The sequence below is a fragment of the Triplophysa rosa genome, linkage group LG9, assembly GCF_024868665.1.
Source record: "Triplophysa rosa linkage group LG9, Trosa_1v2, whole genome shotgun sequence".
NCBI lineage: Eukaryota > Metazoa > Chordata > Actinopteri > Cypriniformes > Nemacheilidae > Triplophysa > Triplophysa rosa.
This window is the reverse complement of record NC_079898.1, coordinates 7504912-7523484: the sequence shown is the minus strand read 5'-3', so window position 1 is coordinate 7523484 and position 18573 is coordinate 7504912. Positions and strand designations below refer to the sequence as shown.

Here is an 18573-nt window from a genome sequence, read left to right as displayed (position 1 = left end):
ATGTTTTATACTTATGCTACAACTGTTTGGCCTGTGCTACAAAACTTTAAACCTCTGTAGCATCAGAGCTAAGTGCAAAAAAGGTTAACGTACAGCCCAGAATAGGAAATCCTTTAAAAACATTTGGACCCATTCTGTACACTTTGACCTATGCACAAATATTCTTATTCATAACACGAAAGAATATACAACTTTAAATCACCACATTCATAAATAGAATTACTATCATTTTAATACTCTATTTGATTGCCCACTTTTTGTTTAGCAGATAACAAATCTGACACAATCAGGCCATCTTTCAGAAAAGCCCTAACTGACAGGAAAATGCTTCACAGTGCTTATTTCTTGGCTTCAGCCAATGAAAACATTACAAAAAAAGGACAAAAGTCTCATCTGTTGGTTTTTGAACAAAATATATTAAATAAATGTCTTCTCGCTGCAGGTGAATGGCCTTCCAGCTAAGGCGTATCATATAGGCTCAAGTCAGAGAGGAGATCTGTAATACAGGGTGAAATAACAATGGCTCACATGCTGGGAAATGAGTGACCACAACAACACAATACTGATGCACTATAGAGAAATGCATGAATGGAAACGGGCATTGATCTTTAGATACATAATGAATGCTTTAAAGACCGCTGTGACATGAAATATGCTGATCAATATCAATTTAGTTGGCCGTTTTTGACTTTGCATTTGTATCCCATGGCAAAAATAGCCTTAGAAAATGGCTTATCGGTGAGATGACCCTTCCAACTCAAACGCTACGGCTGCAGTGTGTACATGCGATAACCTCAAATTCACATTAATGGAACAGGCAGTTTTCCTGATAACTCCTGGGCTCAGAGTAAAGGGTAAAGCTTTGGGCAAAAATAACACTGCACATGCACTCCAAGATAAAAACCAATTTCCAGGAAGTGAACTTGTGACATTTAGAAAAACCATTGATCCAAGCAAAACACATCCACAACACCAACATTGAGAACACAAGCACAGAACTGAGGAATGGGGGGGAAAGACCATACACTAAGAATGGAGTTTATGGAGTTAATTTAGAAAATACTGTATGTAGTGTTTCACTAATGCATTTTTTCTCATTTTCAATTCTGGCTGCTTTGGGGACGGAGCGGCACTTGTTTTGCTGATGAGCAGAAAGTGCATTCATTTTACAAACATGACCTTTTTCAATTGTGACATTCTCTTGGGAGAACAAATCAACAGGTCAGTCATTTAAAGACAGGGACACTGTGCATTAGCAATGACCCGCCTCTTTAAAGACAGTGAGCAATTCTGAAAGCACAGAGACAATCAATTTTTCTTTCATGCAGAATCATAAGCAGCCCAAGAGAGTCTGGACACTGTCTCAAGGTCATTTAGGACCTCTGTGCATCAGGACACAACATATTACCTTGCATTTCATCTTGAAGTGATAGGCCAAGACAGTGAGCTGAATATCAACAAAGTTTGATTAGCAGAGGTTTTAGGAATTAAAACTGATAGATAAAATATGGACATAAATCTTGGCACTGTGGAAGAGTCTCCTTGACCATCTCAAGAAGGTTACTTCACTTTTAAAACGTGAAAGGGACAGTTCACCTAAAAATGAAAATGATCTCAAATCATTAATTCACTTTCAGGTTATTCTAAACTCTATTTAGGAAGACACCAAAGGTCAAATTTGGCTCTAAATGTCTTTCATCCAAAAAAGTATACTACTTTTTGCATACTATATGCAGGGCTGTACAGTGCAAAATATATGTCAGTAAAGATATAAAATATAAAAGTCAGTCTGTGCTAAGAATAAATCAGCCAGTGTAGCATGCGTGCAATGCAGTTTGTCAGGTGCATTAGACAGAGCTACGTGTTTGTGTGAAGTGTGTTCTTTGGGATGACCGAGGTGCTATATAGAACCACTGAAGAACCATACAGGGGCTTAACAGGTTCTTTATACAGAAACAGTGTTATATAGCACCTCGGTCACCCCGAAGAACCACTGAAGCACCAAGATATGGTGCTATATAGCACATAGTATGTTTCTGGTCTAAGTGTGGTGGAAAACCAGACTTGATGTTGAAATAAGATGGTGATTGGCTCTTCGGTGAAGCAGGAAGTAACAGACACAGTCGCTGCATCCGAAATCGCCTACTTCCACACTATATAGCAGGCGAAAATGAGTATGAGTCATGAATAGTATGTCCGAATCCTCAGTATGCAAAAAACAGTAGGCGAGAAATACCCGGATGGTCTACTACTTCTGCCGAGATTCGTGAATGTGGATCGGATGGACACTTATCTATCCCATGATGCCACGGGAGCTGAGCAAAGGTCAAATTTCAAAAGTAAATCAAATATACTGTATATAGCGGAAAACTTTAAGGCGGACGTCCGTTTTTAATGTAAGTGCCAATAAATGAATTGCTCGTGATTAAATTATGTTTTTATCAACACTCACGTATAGGTTGTTGTTAATACATCATAGGTCAAAGAGCATACGGGTCACATGACCATAAAACATGGCGGATGCAGTATGTCCGAAATGTATTTATACTACTCCCACTCATACTACTGTATATAGAACGTACTGTTTTAAAGGCCAATAGGTAGGTACTGTTACAGTATGCGAATTCAGACGCAGCGAGTCTCCTCTCAAACTGGAAGAGTCCTTCAGACTAAATGCAAGTGGTAACCTTCAGAGGACTGCCGTTTATGTGTATTGCTCCTTCAGAAGGAGAGAAGAGTGCAAGAGGAGAGAGAGAGAGAGAGAGAGAGAGAGAGAGAGAGAGAGAGAGAAGAGAGAGGAAGAGAGAGAGAGAGAGAGAGAGAGAGATGGGGGAGGGAGCACTTTGGAAAAAAAAGAGATAATAACAGTGAGCGGAGACAATGGGTCAGACAGGAATACAACAGAGACAGGGAACAATTCCAGCAAAAAAAAAGACAAATATGAGGATGACATGGAACTGAGCAAATGGAACTGCACAGTGAAAAAATGAAAGACAAATACAGAAAAAACACAGACGAGAAAGAAAATCAAAGAAGTGACATCACCATAGACAAACAAATGTTAGATTCTAAGGTAGTCTTCCAAAAGCCAGTGATGATCGGGAACCTGAAATGAATAATGTACTTATATTATTTAGGGCTGTCAAACGATTAATCGTATCCATAATAAAGTTTGTGTTTACATAATATATGTCTGTGTACTCTGTATATTATAAACACATACACATACTTGTATACATATTTAGGAAATATTTATGTATTTATGTATCTTTACCAATAATTTAAAAGTATATATATTTTTTTTTTAATATATACATCTAGTTTCACGCTTGTATAATATAAAATTAATATGCATAGCACACAGACATACAGTATATTATGTAAACACAAACTTTAATTATGGATCCAAATATTCGTGACAGCCATAATTGTATTGTAGGTAAATAAATATTCATGACCAACTCATTTTTTAATTCACGTACAAGAGGAAAGTACAAAAAATTTTGGACCCTGGCTAACCAGCTTCAGACCAACTAGAGTCAGATATACAACTAAAAATATGCCTAAAATAATTTGCTTCTACGCATTACAATTAAAGACATTAGTTCGAGCAATTAAGGTGAATTACACAATTAGTATGAGGCAGACAAATTAGTTTCTACATCAAGTTTGGTGCTAATTTACAAGGTATTAGATACTAATGATCAATCATAGGTGTCAAAGAAAAACATTAAAGGAGTAGTTCACCCAAATGTGAAAACTTTCTGATATGTTACTCAACTTCATGCCATACCAGATGTCAAGTCAGCTATAGACTTGATAGTGTTTAGCAGATTAAACATACACAAAAATGTGTTAACATGTTTGTTAAAATGTCATGACCACAGAAAGCAGGTGACATTAAAAGAAGTGTGACTGCATGTGAAAAACACACAAAGAGGTAATTTGCGGACGGGACATGTCCCAACCACTTTTTGCCGAACTCAATTTTGTCCCCACCACTTATTGGAAGAAATAAAAAAATACGAAGTGTCTATTTAAAGTCCAAATAGCCCGCCTTGTCCGCAGAGGCCATTTACACTAACTCCGCCCACCAATTTCAGATTGGAATAGAGAAAATGTAAGAACGGCACAAACAAACTAGCGGCTCCAGTGGCGTAGAACGTAAAGCGTGTTACTTACTTGTCGTTGTGGGTTAGGATATGCTCTTTGCTAAATTTTTCCCTATCACATATCAGATCGTAAAGGCATTTATTTTCAATAAAATGATGAAAATATTTGAAAAGTGGCAATTCAAGTCATACATGTACCAAACATTTAGCGCTTAATTGGACTATATTCCTTTATTCGTCCTTATTATTCTCGATATGCAGTTGCTATCGACTATTGCAAGATTAATTACATTGTATTTGATAGAAAACTTGTCTCAAATAAAAGGAAAATGTCACAATTTTGTAGTTTCATGAAATGTATAGTTTAAAACAAAATCTTGAAAGTTCATTATATATTTGTAGCCTATCTGGCAATGACCGAAATAATAAGTGAAAATAAAAATTTTTATTTTTCCATGTTTCCCCTGCATACTTGATAAATCATGTTTGTCATTAATTAGCAGGGGGTTCCCAAACGTTTCAATCCATGACCCACCGACAGGTAATCTGTGTCGGACACACCAATTTTTTAACATGGGAAAAAAAAAACATTCGTTTCAGTATTTATATTTAAATCACGAACTAAAACGTTTAAATGCAATATTAAAATACCTGATGGTAGGTCTGCATGATTTTATGGCAAAATCATTGTTGCTTTTCCCAATGATATCGTAATTGTGTTTTAAATAGTTTTAAAACTCTGTGAGGCAACTGCTGCCGTATTCTTTATAAAAAACATTATGCTCCTGAAATGATTACTGTTGTATCGTCTCAAAGGGTGGACATTTTACACATTAAAACTCATCAAAACTGTGGAATAACTCTTAGATAACTAGGCTATAATAATTATTTGTGACCGCTGTAATTTACGCGCTGATTACACACCTGTGAAAGCAAAATAAACGCATGCTTCATTCCCGCCCTTGCCCATCCATTGTCCTCGCACAATAATATTCCCATCGAGTTAATATTCGTTATTAAAGTATTGTTTTCCTGGTCCCCTTTGTCACCAACACTTTTCAAAACAAAGTTACGCCACTGAAAACACATATGTATAATGTGAGACCTGAGCTAAACGCTTTGCAAATAACCTGTAAATTACAACACACTCTCCAAAAGCGCTTCGTACATACACACAAAAACACACACCCAAGACAATTCCAGGGTAAATCTTTTTTAATTACTGAGAGTTTTATCTGTGCTTGAGTAAATTCACTGCACAATGAAGCAGAGGGAAATATGGATGAGACATGTAAATTAATTTTGAGAGGAGCTTATTAAAACAAACTGAGTAAATATACAGCATATTGATTCCACCGAGTGTGAGGTGAGAACCTGCTGCTTGTGTCAATACTTGAGATTCACTTGAGAACGTGAAAACTGAAGGTTTCTGATCAAATTTACTGACGCGCAAAATAATTACTGATAATAATAATCTGGATTTACTTGTTCATACAAAAAATCTGTGATTTGGATATTAAAACGGTGAGTACCAGGCTAGGTCGGTCCCTCAATTCAATGCCTGCAAGGACCTCTCCTGACCAAAAAATAAAAAGCAAAACAATGTGCGAAGAGACAAAAACTGCAGACAAACGTAACTAATTAACTATATATTTGACTTTGATGCACCTTGTACACCAAGATTTTAAACCAATAAGATCACTGTGGGGCGTGGCTTTCAGGCCTGATTAAGCAAAAGGCAATAAAAAAGCTCATTAAAAGCTCAAAAATTTGTCCAAATTGTTTGTATTTATTTATGACTCCATGATGGTAAAAAAAATTGGAAATTGTCCAATGTGGACGATTTCGTTCCAATCAAAATGAACAATTAAGCACACATAGAGGACATGAAGGCAACAACATCTGTGGAGACAAATAGGTTTCTCAATATCTGTTCTGTCAACAACTCAAGCAAGGACTGTAAACAGGAAACTACAATGTATACCATAATTCCATGTTTTCCAATTGATGTATGGAGTCTAGCATGATTGACAGCTTACTGTAAATGTTTTACATGAGGATCAAATGATTTTTTTATGATACGGGATGCTCAGCTCTGCTGTAACTCACACACAGCAGAAGTTTCAGTTGTGAATAAAACACATGAACTGTGCTGTGTTTGAATTCGAGAGGGCAAAGACGAAACAAATCTTTGAGATTAACACCGTGTCCTAATCAAACGCGATGCGACGCCGCAACACGTGATGAAAGGTATCTTTTCCATGTTAATCAGAGGTTTTGTCCTAACCAGCTGCAACAGGCTTTCTATTTTCTATTTCTGTGACGTCGCGGATGACAGCTCCGCCCACGCAACGATCTCATTCGATGAAAGTTCTGCACCTCATGAATATTAATCGCCAAACATGGATGATGAAAAGGCTATATACATTTGATTACATACGTTTAGATTCTGAAATTATAGTATAGCGTCCGGTGAGGCATCACTGAAGTCATGAGAACAGGACGCATCTCTCTGCATGTGCACTCTTCAGCTGCAGCGTGAGAGGGTGCGTGGACAGAGAAAAACTGTTCTGATTGGCTGTGTTTTGTGATTGATTGTCGCGTCCCGCCCTTTTTCGCGTTCGGTATGGACACACAAATTGCTTATCGCAGGAATCTCATTGCATCACGTCTGGTTAGAATGTGGTGTTACAGTACACAGGCGAATCAGATGTGCTCCCATATTCCCACCGTAGCAAAGTTCAACATGTTTAATGATTTGGATAATTTGGATTAAAACTGCTGCACGATTGATTGCATTTTAATCGTGATAACGATTTATTTTTCCCACAATTAACTGAGCATAATCGTTGTAATAATAATGTTTTAAAGGTGCCATGAATTAAAACCACAATTTTAACCCGAGCTTTTGTTATATAAGAGGGAATCGTATTCACGCAAACATCATGTAAGTGTCAGAACTGAAAATGCCCTTGTTACTGAGATTACATCTGTTATTCAGGGTTTTTCCTGGCTCAAAATGAGGCGGAGGTGGTGCCATCCTGATCTTGTACACACACACGTAGGCCTACCGTACTTTTAAGTGGCTTAACCAAAGTGACTTTGAGTTTGACATATTAAAAGTTCTAATAAAATTAGCTAAAAATGACAATTATTAAGTTAGATAAAACATTATAACCAGATAGAGCAAGCACACAATAAACAAACATGCAGTTAAAGATCGCAAAATATTGTGCCATCCCTGGTTGTGGAAGAACACAGTCGCTGCATAACCTTCCTTCAGATTCCGATAGTAGGAATGCGTGGTTAAAGTTTATTTTTAAAGACGTTCCAGCTCAAGTGGGAAAAACATGGAGCGTTTGATCATTTCATTTCTCAGAGGATTCCTTCGTGAACAAGGCACTGGTCGACGCTGGATTTGTGGAGAGACTAAAATTAAAAAGCAGTGCTGTGCCGTCAATATTGAATCTGATAGGAATGGCGCAGCAATCTTATGTGAGTAAAACATATTTGTACCATGCGTCACTATTGCTTTGTTAGAGATCGCTTGATATGCCCACGGGATTAAGTTAGTATTACCTGTGGACCTGTAACGTTAGTCATTTGTAATAATTGCAGAGGTTGTCTGTGATCTTAAGCCCGTGTGAATCGGGATCTCTGTGATTTGGCGGCCTCATATATTATTTTTCAAGGTTTTATCCACCGTTTGTGAATAATGGAAGTGTTTTGGTATTATTTCGGGTGCTGGGTCATATCCATAAATTACCGGGAGTCTCCCGTTTGTTTATTTATCATGGAAACTCTCGGAACATTTGAGACCTGCGATCGCGGTGATCTTTTGTCCGGTTCGCGATCACGGGTCTCAAATGCTGACAGGTACGGTCATATATCATTAAACACTATACGCAAAGCCTTGCCATCACATCCGGGAAATAAGTCAGTAAATTTGAGTAAAATCATCCCGTGCGTGAAATACTGATGTGGGGAGGTCATTTATAAATCACACGAGGTCCCCAGATAATGCTAATCTCGTGCGAATGGTGCTAATGTGTAACCTAACGTTACGTGTCTAACCAAATTCACAGAAGGCTCCAACTAAGTACGCAAACTGCTATCCAATCATAGCAGTGGGCGTTTACTTCCAAGCCTTCAATGCGGAACGCCCATTCAAACCGAGCGTTTGTAGAGCCGGCCTCAAAACCCGGGTAGAAAATAGCCTATTACTTATTGATTGTGATGTTATTAAATGTAAAAACCACACGAACGTCATAAGTAGACTTCATACTACAGTATAAAACAATAAACAAAAGCCCAGTTCATCACACCTTTAAAAGCAAACACAAAACTCCCGATAAGGTCAGAAAATCATTGCAAAGCTTGTATCTTTCAAAGTCCCCGTGAACTGAAAGTTGCGATCGTTTTTACTTCCGTATTTTGACGCATTTCCAAGTGATATGGAATTTCTAATAAGAAAAATTGTGAGCGTGGCTTTCGTCCTTCTCTGCTATTTGATGTATAAAAACAGCCGTTGCATTATGAAATGGAACTGGCAGCAGACTGACAGTTGAAGGGGAGGAGTTAACTGATGCTCCGCCCAAGCCGTCTAACATACATCATTTAAGATGGATAGTCAGTTCAAAGAGCTGCTATGAGAAAATAAATTTCAGACTCCTTCAACAGTCTGCAATTTTGCAACACAAATTCGCCCCACAACAATCGATGATTTGTACATTACAAGTATTGGCCCCCTAAATTATGTATAAGGGGGATTATATATGAAATACATCATTTTACATTTTTGTTTATTTTACAGATAGGTGGCCTACTTTTTTTAGGAGACTTACAGTTAATTTAAGTATGCATTTTAGCAGTATGTGTTTTCTGGAAATCAAATATATAACCTTTTCGCTGCTAATGCAATGTTCCACCAACTGAGCTACAGGAACTTTAATTTCTACTCAATATTGATGACTGGGTCTCTGAGGATTAAAGACATATTAATATATGAAGCATATGAGTTGTGCACCTTTGAATAGATCAGTGTTTCTCAAACTTTTTCTGCCATTCCCAAATTTGGGGGTAAGGAAGGGTTCGAAGCCCCACCTGTCCCCAGTCGCCCAAACAAAATGTTAAAAAACTTTAGGTCCACTGTCTGTATTGGTTTTGTCTGCTGGTGCCAAATTTCCAGTTTTCTTTTCATTCCATGTCACAAACTTATCCATTGCTAACTTTAATACCCGCTACCGCCTACCACCTCTCCACATTAAAGTTTTTGTTCTGCTTCAAATTGACATTCTGACGTGAAATAATTCTTCACATTCAAATCACATTTTCTTCGCAGTCTGATGTTGTTCTAAGTAAGGCTTACATTTAAATGTGTCGTTGTTTTGTTTTGAGTGTATGGTCAATAAATAAAGGAATTAATAGAGATGGGCACAAAAAAGACCAGATTTTCTCCCGTTTGTCGTGCTCTATTCCCAACCGTGGGGCCTGTCCCACACTTTGAGAAATACTGGAATAGATTAATTTTCAGCCCTTTATTATTATTACTGGATTTTTATATTTATATTATGTTTTTCATGGTTACTAGGGATTTTAATAGAATTAACAAAAATATATGTGTGGACTTTTTGTAGTTCTCTTTTATATATTAGCATTAAAAACTAGGGATGCATGATAAATTATTGGCCATATCAGTATCGGCCGATAAATGGTCGTTTTTAACGTTATCTGTATCGACAATAATAAAATTTAGGCCTCTATATTATAGCCGATAAATCATAAATCATTTCCTCTGGTTAAACTTCTTCAGCTGCAAGCTGCTCACAGTTAAAATACTGTACAGTACTGTCTTTCTGTCTTGATCATTCACTTACTGCTATACGCAAAACATTGTTGATGTAGGTACAGTATGTAGATACAGTATTTATGAATGTGTAAATTATAAGAACAAAAGCATATTGTTTGAAGCCGATAGCTGTCTGAATGATTTCTGTCTTGAGACCTGTTAGACATGCGGCTATTAAGAAAATTTTTCTGGGTTTCTCAGGAAGAACATCTATAATTTGATTATTGAATTAAAAGCATACCTGACAATTTTGAAGGTTAAAGAATCATTAACTAGTGTAAAGTAGGCTAGGTAGATAATTTTCAGGTAAAAAAGAACTAATGGTTACCTTGTTTTCTGCAGTGACTGTTTTCAATTAAAAGCCCACATTTTTCCCTTTGTTTCAGTCTTAGGGTATTCTATATTAATATTTGGTCACACTTTATTTTAAGGTCCAGTTCTCGGTTTTAGTAAACTATTAACTACGACTTTTGCTTAGTTAACTCTTAATTTATTGCTTATTAATAGTTAGTAAGGTAGTTGGTAGGTTTAGGTATTGGGTAGGATTAGAGATGTAGAATATGGTCATGCAGAATATGTGCTTTATAAGTGTTTATTGTCATGACCGCGGGAGTGACAAGGAGGAAAAACCCGCGTGCAGGCAGCGGTAGTACAAGAAACAAGACTTTATTGACAACAACAAAACAAAAACCCACGATGGGGTAAAACACGGACAGGACTAAAATGACTAAACTGACAATAAACACTTAGGGGATAAAACAATAGCACAGAATAAACAAAGATTTACGGTAAAAACAGGAACCAGACTACAATAATAAACACGACGCAACGTACTAACAGGTAGACACGGCAGGGTAATCCAACAGGGTAGGGAAAGGTAGTCCAAACAAGGTATGGTAATCCAATAGGGTAAGGTACATACACGGCAACGAAGCAAACAGGCAAGGTGAATACTAGACTTAAGCAAAACAGGAAGTGCAAACACGTAGTGTCAGCACAAGAACCAGCACGAACAAGAACAGGATAGCAGACACGAGGGCACTATATAGGGAGACTAAGAAGGGGTAAATTAACACTAGGCAGGTGTGGGGAATGAAACACTAATGGAAAGCTAAACGAGGAAACGAGAGGGGCGGGGCCAAAGACGAGACCGGAGAGAGCGCATGTTATGTCAGAACCAACAATAACATGCCTCTCTCCACACAAACCTGAGGCTCTGTCATGATCCTGCCACCAGACCAAGAAAGACATGACATGAAGAGGCAGAATCATGACAGCTTATAAACAGCCAATATGCTAATAATAGGCATGCTAATAAGCAACTAGTTAATAGTGAGATCTGGTCCTTACACTAAAGTGTTACCTAATATTTAGATACTGTATATCGGCCACATATCAGTTATCAGCTTCCAATGTTTAAGAATTACCGGTTATCGGCCAAAATGTACATTTTGGTGCATCCCTATTTAAAACTAATAGATTTTCCTTTCAGCAGTTTTATTTCATCAAACTTTTTTTCCTAAACCAATGTCCCACCAACAATTAAATTAACAGACACTTCTAAAGTAATTCTTGAAAATTGTCAAGTGGAAAAATGAGGAAAATAATATGGAGTGGGAGTAAACATCAAAAAGATATTGTGTTGCCTCAGGGTAACGCTACGCAGTAGAGGGTTAAAATTTTACTATAGTTTACAAAACTGTTTGACGAATTTCCATGACTGTGGGAACCTCCGGAAATGTCAAGTTCAACAGGTAAAGAGATAAACATTTTTGTAGAAAAGAAGAATGTACGTACATACTGCTAAGTGTAGTATGAATGAGTGTGTGTTAATGCATAATTAAGAAGGTCGGGGTTGTGGAGTAAAGTTCAGAAGATCCCTTGGCTCTGTTTACTCAGTCAGCTAGCTAAGCACCACATTCACACTGAGAGAGAAAGAGAGAGAGAGAGACTATGAGAAAATATTAGAAAGGGGGAGAAAATTGCTACATAAAAAGCTTTGTAATAACAAGTTGTCCGCTGAGTCTAATACAGGGTTTGACCCTCACACCATACAAGATGTTCTCTTGCTTGCTAAGAGAAACCTAATTATCCAAACACAAATGTGAAGAGAGAGAGAGAGAGAGAAAGACAAAAGAAGGGTCAGCGGAGGTCACCTGAAGTGTGGATTCACTGCAGAGCTCTCGTCCAGCAAAAATGACCCGCAGTTGATCAGGCTCTATGCTCTGTAGACGCCCCACGGTCTCTTTTAGCTCAGCTACACTTGCACCCTGCTCCAACTCCACCGGGAACCCATGGCTGGAATTAAACCGCACATATACTAAAGAAAAGAAGAAAAATAAGTTAATTTACAAAATTCATTTACAAAATAAAAGTTTTTAAATGTTTTAAGGTGCAGCCATAAATTCCTTCAGAAAAGGAATTCCTGGAGAGAACAAAATGGCATGCAAACAGTCTATAGGCAATAAACAAAGACATAGGTCATAAACAAACACACAGGATATTGAAATACTGTATATTGTTTATACTGTTCATAACAAGTTATAGGGTAAAAACAAAAATAAATAAATAAACAAAGCAGTTAAACAACAGCAAGGCGTGATAAAGACAACTTCTCAAAGTGAACCTGGGGCCGGTTGCATAAACTGCTTAGACTAGTCTTACAACTTAGGCCCAATTCTACCCCTTACCCCTACACTTTCCCCTAGGGGTAGGGGTGTCTCAATTCTCTTTTGGTTGGAGGGGTAGGGGTAAGGGCCAAATAGCCCTTCAAACGAAGATTTTTCGGGACCTCACTTCAAACGAAGGGCTAAGAGAAATTTCCAACATGGCTGTTCACTCGAGCAAGCAGACCCAAATTTAAGTAATTTTTGCCATTAATAAGGATTTTTATGACAATTTTTCATTTTATGTATGTTACATTCAATCTTGTGTTTGTATATACGGTGATGTTCTTTTAACGTTTGCAAAAAAAAAGCTTAAGTTTGCTAGCAGACAGCACTGATTGCTCGATATTAGAAAATATATTTTTATGTCATATACCCAGTGCATCGGCGCATGTCTTCTGACGTAACGTTAGGAGCTAGCAATGACGTATGATGACGTATACCAGTGTAGTAGTGGTGTCCCATTTCTTAGCGGAAAATTTGTAACCCTTCCCCTTGCCACTTTGTTTCAAGGGGCAAGGGGAAGGGGCGAGGGGTAGGCGTAGGGGTAGAAAATAGAATTTGGAATGGGCCAAAGTCACCTAATTTTTTTCTTCCAAGACTGGTCATAACTTCTCAAAGTCAGTCACATTAAAAGCTAGATTGATCTAAGTAAAATCTAAAAAGTAAGACTTACTACCCCTAACTAATTGCTAGTCAGTGAGACTAGTTGTTAACACAGTCTTAACTTAGCGGTTATGTTTATGCAACTGTGACACAAAATATAGAGGACGGGGACAATGACAGAACAGACACGTTAACATTCAGCCCACACCGTCCGTCCCCTAAAAATCCACAAACCCCTTCATTAAGATGACTGCGATTTGGTGTAGAACGTCTTTTCTTATTATCCTGTCTGCTTATTATTTTAATTGAAATGAGTCAACCTTTTCATAGCCCCAGAGGCGCAGAGATAAACTCTGAAATGGAAAAATGAGCGATCTGAAAAAAAACCCCACATAAAATTGTGCATTATGGAAGACAAATGAAAGGATAAGACAAGGGATGTGGAGGTGTTTGTTTTCTACACACAAATGTAATTTTTTTTGGATTTCAATATTTGTCCAGACTGAATTCACTGTAGATAAATATAACATCAACACAATGGGAATTTGGGATGGAGAACTGTAACAGGTTTCCCCATTCATACATCAGCTGACAGGAGTGGATAGAGTACTGTCTATATGAAGAAGCATCCTATCAAGTTCATTTTCTATTCTCGTTACCGAAGTGATTGTAATTCTCGCTAATAACCGCCAAATGTGTGTGATTATAACTGCATTTGTTAGGGGTGTGATTTGTTATCCGATGTGATTCCTTACGCGAGATTCCTTACGCAATTGGCATGATGGAGTGCCGGGCTCGAAATTGCGACCATTTTAGTTGCATAGTCGCATGCAACCCGGCCATTCATAGACAACAGCAGCTGAGCTGTCTGTACCACAAGTACAGTATAGCAACTGCAAGTTCACAGGCAAACTCTTCAGAAATGGATCATCTCTCTCTTACTTATGTGCAATGTTAACATAAAACATGATGTGTTTATGTAGTTTTAACTGTTTCTCTGAAAGCTATGAGGGTTCAGTCAGTGGAAGAAGGAGGATTGACAGTGTGAAAGGATCGCCAAAAGCATATAGAGCAGGGGTCGCCGGACCGAAAGATGAGTCCGTCCAGACCGCAAGCATTTTGACATAATAAATAAATAAACAAATGCCAAAAGGTATTTTCTAATGCAATCAAATTTATACCAGGCACATCAAGGGCCGCTCAGTAGCAATTTGGGTCCTACGGTGCCACGGACAGAATGCACAGTTGTGCACTGACTGTTGTTGCTACGTTCAGACCTCGTGCAGAGAGCCGAGAGCGGCACGCAGACAGGCGTAACTGTCAGTGATTGAAAAACGATGGCATTTTCAAAAGTTAGAAACGTTGACGCTTTGAGCGTGAATGGGTATTCTTCCTGCGTCGACGTGTACGATGCCGGTTTGTCTCATTTGCTCAGAGTCTGTTGCGGTTGTCAAAAGTGGAAACCTCAAACGGCATTATGAAACTACGTTAGACATAAGTTAGACACTTTGAAGAAACTTACGGGGACAGAAAATAAATTAGCTCAAAGCAAAGTATGTTATCAGAGGATGTCCAGTTACAACTTGATGCTGCTATTTGTTCATCTCAGTTCAGCAGAATAGAACACTTTAGTTTTCTTTTAAAGTTGTTATGTTGAAATGCATGTATGTTTGGTGCAGGTTTAGAGATGAAGGCATTTTGCACAAGGCATTTGTTTCCAGTTTTAGTTGAAGACCCATGATATAGAGAAAACAACCACAGCTCTTTACTAAAAGCTACGACTGTTAAGAAAACAAATCATGCATTTTGTGCAATTACCGCCTGTCATTTGAGTTTGTGACAAAACATTTAGCAGTTTACATATCGTTTATTACTGCGTAATAGGGCTGTGCCGATAAACGATATCATATCGAATCGCGATAGAATGTATTTCAAAAACGATGATAAGCTATTGGCATTTTGACTCGATATGGATTAATTTTACAGTCAAACAGAACGCAGAAATAAACGCAACAACAGTCAGTCAGCGTGCAACTTTTAGCATGCGCGTCAAAGTACAAAGTCCATTTCATACTGCACTTGGCAAAGAAAACTCGACATGAGGAGGAAAACATTACTGGAAGCGGAAACAAAGGTGAAACTAACCTCGAGTTGTCATCATGCGGTTTATCAAGTGTCTTATTTTTTTTTCGCAATCGCCGGTTAAACAAAACAAACTTGAGGCGCAATTGCAAGCAAGTTACTTCGAAACTCAAGCACAAACGTTTATATATCCATCGTTAACATATCTGCTAACATGAGCTGGTGCTTATGAAACAAACCAGCGCTGCCCTGTACAGATTAGAGATGTAATGAAGTGAGTTTGTGTGCACATTGAACTTAGATAATGTAAGATGCTGCATGATTAAAGAAATGTACTACAGTTTATGTGAGATGTCTTTTTGAAAGACTAAGGTACTGAATGCATGATACCCTCTGAAGACATAGTTATTTATATTATATTGCATTTCTGTCAATAGATCCTACAAAAAAATGACATATTGGACCTTTAACAGAGTAAAAAATATATAATGTCAAAATATCTGTCTGTCTGTCTGAGTAAATGGAGGTCAAACGCTCTCTTTGATTTATTAAAAGGCTTTCAAGAGCCACAGCAATAGGATTGTATTTAATAGAGCACTTACACACACACTCTCTCTCTCTGTACATGCTTTGACAGTTAAGCATTGAAATGGCTTGTATTTTCAGCTCTGTTCCAAACCCGTTTACTGTTTCCTAAAGTGACCGATTCATAACACAGCGTGTCTTTGATGCTGTCTAGGTAAAATTTGGAACAGAAACACTATATGTCTCACTTTCTGGAAGCAGAAAGACGCGTGTGTGTGCACTGATGTGAAACCTCTCTCTCTCTCTCTGTTGTGATCAGATCTCTCACCACACACAACAGCTTTGATTTTCTTTCTTTCACGGGAATCTGTGTGTGTTTGTGGACTGAATTGCTTCTGAAACGCTCTCTAACTCAATTCTGCTTTCGGAATTTTACATTGGACATCAAGTGAGGATCAACAGTATCCCAAACGATCACAAAGACTGAATATAAAAATATGATTATCTTTTATTATCTGCGATTGTGCTTGCAGGTTGAGTACATTTTGTATCCTGTCCAAGACTATTACAAATCTGACAGATATTTCAAAGGTAGATTAAAGCAAATTCATATTTCTTGTATTGTTCAGAAGAATGATTTCACATCTCCATTTCAGTAATCGGTAGTGGAGATCTAACTGTCTGACTGACATCAGAGAGAATAGATAAGAGACAGAAATGAGAGAGAGAGAGAGAGAGAGAGAGAGAGAGATCTGGTCATGTAGACTCAATATCACTCGGCCGTAACTTTTGTGAGAAAATTGCATCTGGTGATATTGTTGACTTTAGCGCAGAAGAGGCGAGACTTGCGGTGATTGCTGCTAAATGGGAATGCTAAGCTTCTCGCTTCGCTCTTTAAGAGCGTCTTGAGTGATTGCTTGTTGTTAGAGCGTGACATTCTCAAATAAAGGCATTTTGTCAACAACATTTGGTGACAAATGACACTTGAGCCAACAAGGCCAAAAATACAACAAATCACATCAGAGTGGAAGTGGACAAAGGAAGAAGCTTGCACTTAGATGGCTTTCAAGAGCAAATCCAAACATTCCTTGAGTTTCTGATTCTGTATGGAAGTTATTATTCACTTGTTTATGTCTAACTAAACATTTATGCATATGGTAATATTTCAGTGAAGTAGGTATCAACACATATCAGTGACATTTATAGTGGCCATGTGTTGGTACATTTCAAATTAATATTCAAGGAAAAGTAAACCAGCTGATCCAAATATTACATTTACATATGGCGGCTTCATAACTTCTCATAACAAATCACATGCTAATATCATGCTCAAACACTGGGCAGCCAACTTTTGAGTTCAGCATGGAGTGAGAATTTTAGGTTATGTTGTGGAGGAACTGCAGAGGGCATGGGATTAGGGCTGGGCAATATACCGGTTCGTATTTTTGTTATGATATGAATTTTTTATATACCGCATTAGCGGTGTATGTCGCTTAAACAACGTGCGGAACGCGGCGCAGCGTGACACTGTTTCAGTGGGGTCCCTTTTCACTGTTGCACTGTGACCTTTCTATGCCGCGGCACTACTTTATCATAATTGTTCTATATAAACATGCGCTAAACGGAGGCGTTTGGATGTTTGCGTGCGTCTTGCACATGAGCGTTAACGTTACATATTTCTTTCCCATTGCAATGAAAGTGCGCACCTCGTGGCTGAACAGCAGCACAAGTGTAACAATTACAAGTTCGCATTACGTTATATTAAATATACTCACGAACAAACATTTTGAAAAAACGATTGTGTTCCCCTCATATCTGCTCAATATAAGCATATAATATGATGTGTTTATAGTTTGAACTGTTTCTCTATATGCTATGATGAGAAATAAGGGTCAGTAAGGAGGATCGACAGCGTCCTCCCACATATCTAATTTAAGCCTTCGTTTTATGATTAAAAAATATAATTTCAGGAACTCATGAAGCCATTGTGACAATGTAAAACATAACAGATATGCATGGTACAATTGTACTATTTTGTTTTCAACTATTCAACTATTAATTTTTGGGTGGATGCTCCTAACTCTTGAAGTTGGGAGCACCAGTGCTTCAAAGGAAAAAAGTAAATTTCGAGCCCTGTTCTCTATTTATTTGCTTAAATATTATGTATGCAAGTTACCTTCGCATGCTATTCAGTTGTAAAAGAAGTCAAAACTTTGCAGTTATTATAGGGGATACTGTCACTGTCACCATGACAGTATAAAAGGGCATTTTAAGTCAATCAACAGCACTATTTCCTCTCTCAATCAGTAGAAAATGTGGTTTAAAAAATACCGCCATGTACCGGGAAACCGGTATAAATCTGGAAAACACCGTTATATTAATTTTTGGTCATACATGGTCATACCGCCCAGCCCTACATGGGATGGCGGAAAGTTGTATAAAAAAAAACACAAAAACCTTGCATTAGAAGTCTTTCATTAATTTTACGTGAACTGTCCCTTTAAATTTTGACTTAACTAGAAAAGAGCTGCGCCCACCGGAGGTCACATTTGTCTACAGCATACGTCATCGAGGTAGGCTAGGCGATATATCGTGCGATTCTTATGCTTTCAGTTTCTAAATGAATTACGGTTAAATGCCACCACATCCGAAAACAAGACGGCGCTCTTGCACAGAAACTCCGAATATGGGAAACAGAAGAAGAATGATTAGTTCCAGGAAATGCCAATGGTCA

General features: G+C 37.9%; 1 protein-coding gene across 3 annotated transcripts in view; it reads right to left on the bottom strand.

Annotated features, from left to right (window-relative positions):
* The window catches only part of prkn (parkin RBR E3 ubiquitin protein ligase), a 136810-nt gene that overhangs the window by 56050 nt on the left and 62187 nt on the right, over nucleotides 1–18573 (bottom strand). For all 3 annotated transcript variants that reach the window (XR_008963543.1, XM_057342116.1, XM_057342117.1), the window contains exon 2: nucleotides 12117–12280. Coding sequence is in view for 2 of the 3 variants with exons in the window: in XM_057342116.1 (XP_057198099.1) it covers nucleotides 12117–12280 (164 nt within the window). In the remaining variant the exon portion in view is untranslated. The remainder of the gene's footprint in view (nucleotides 1–12116; nucleotides 12281–18573) is intronic.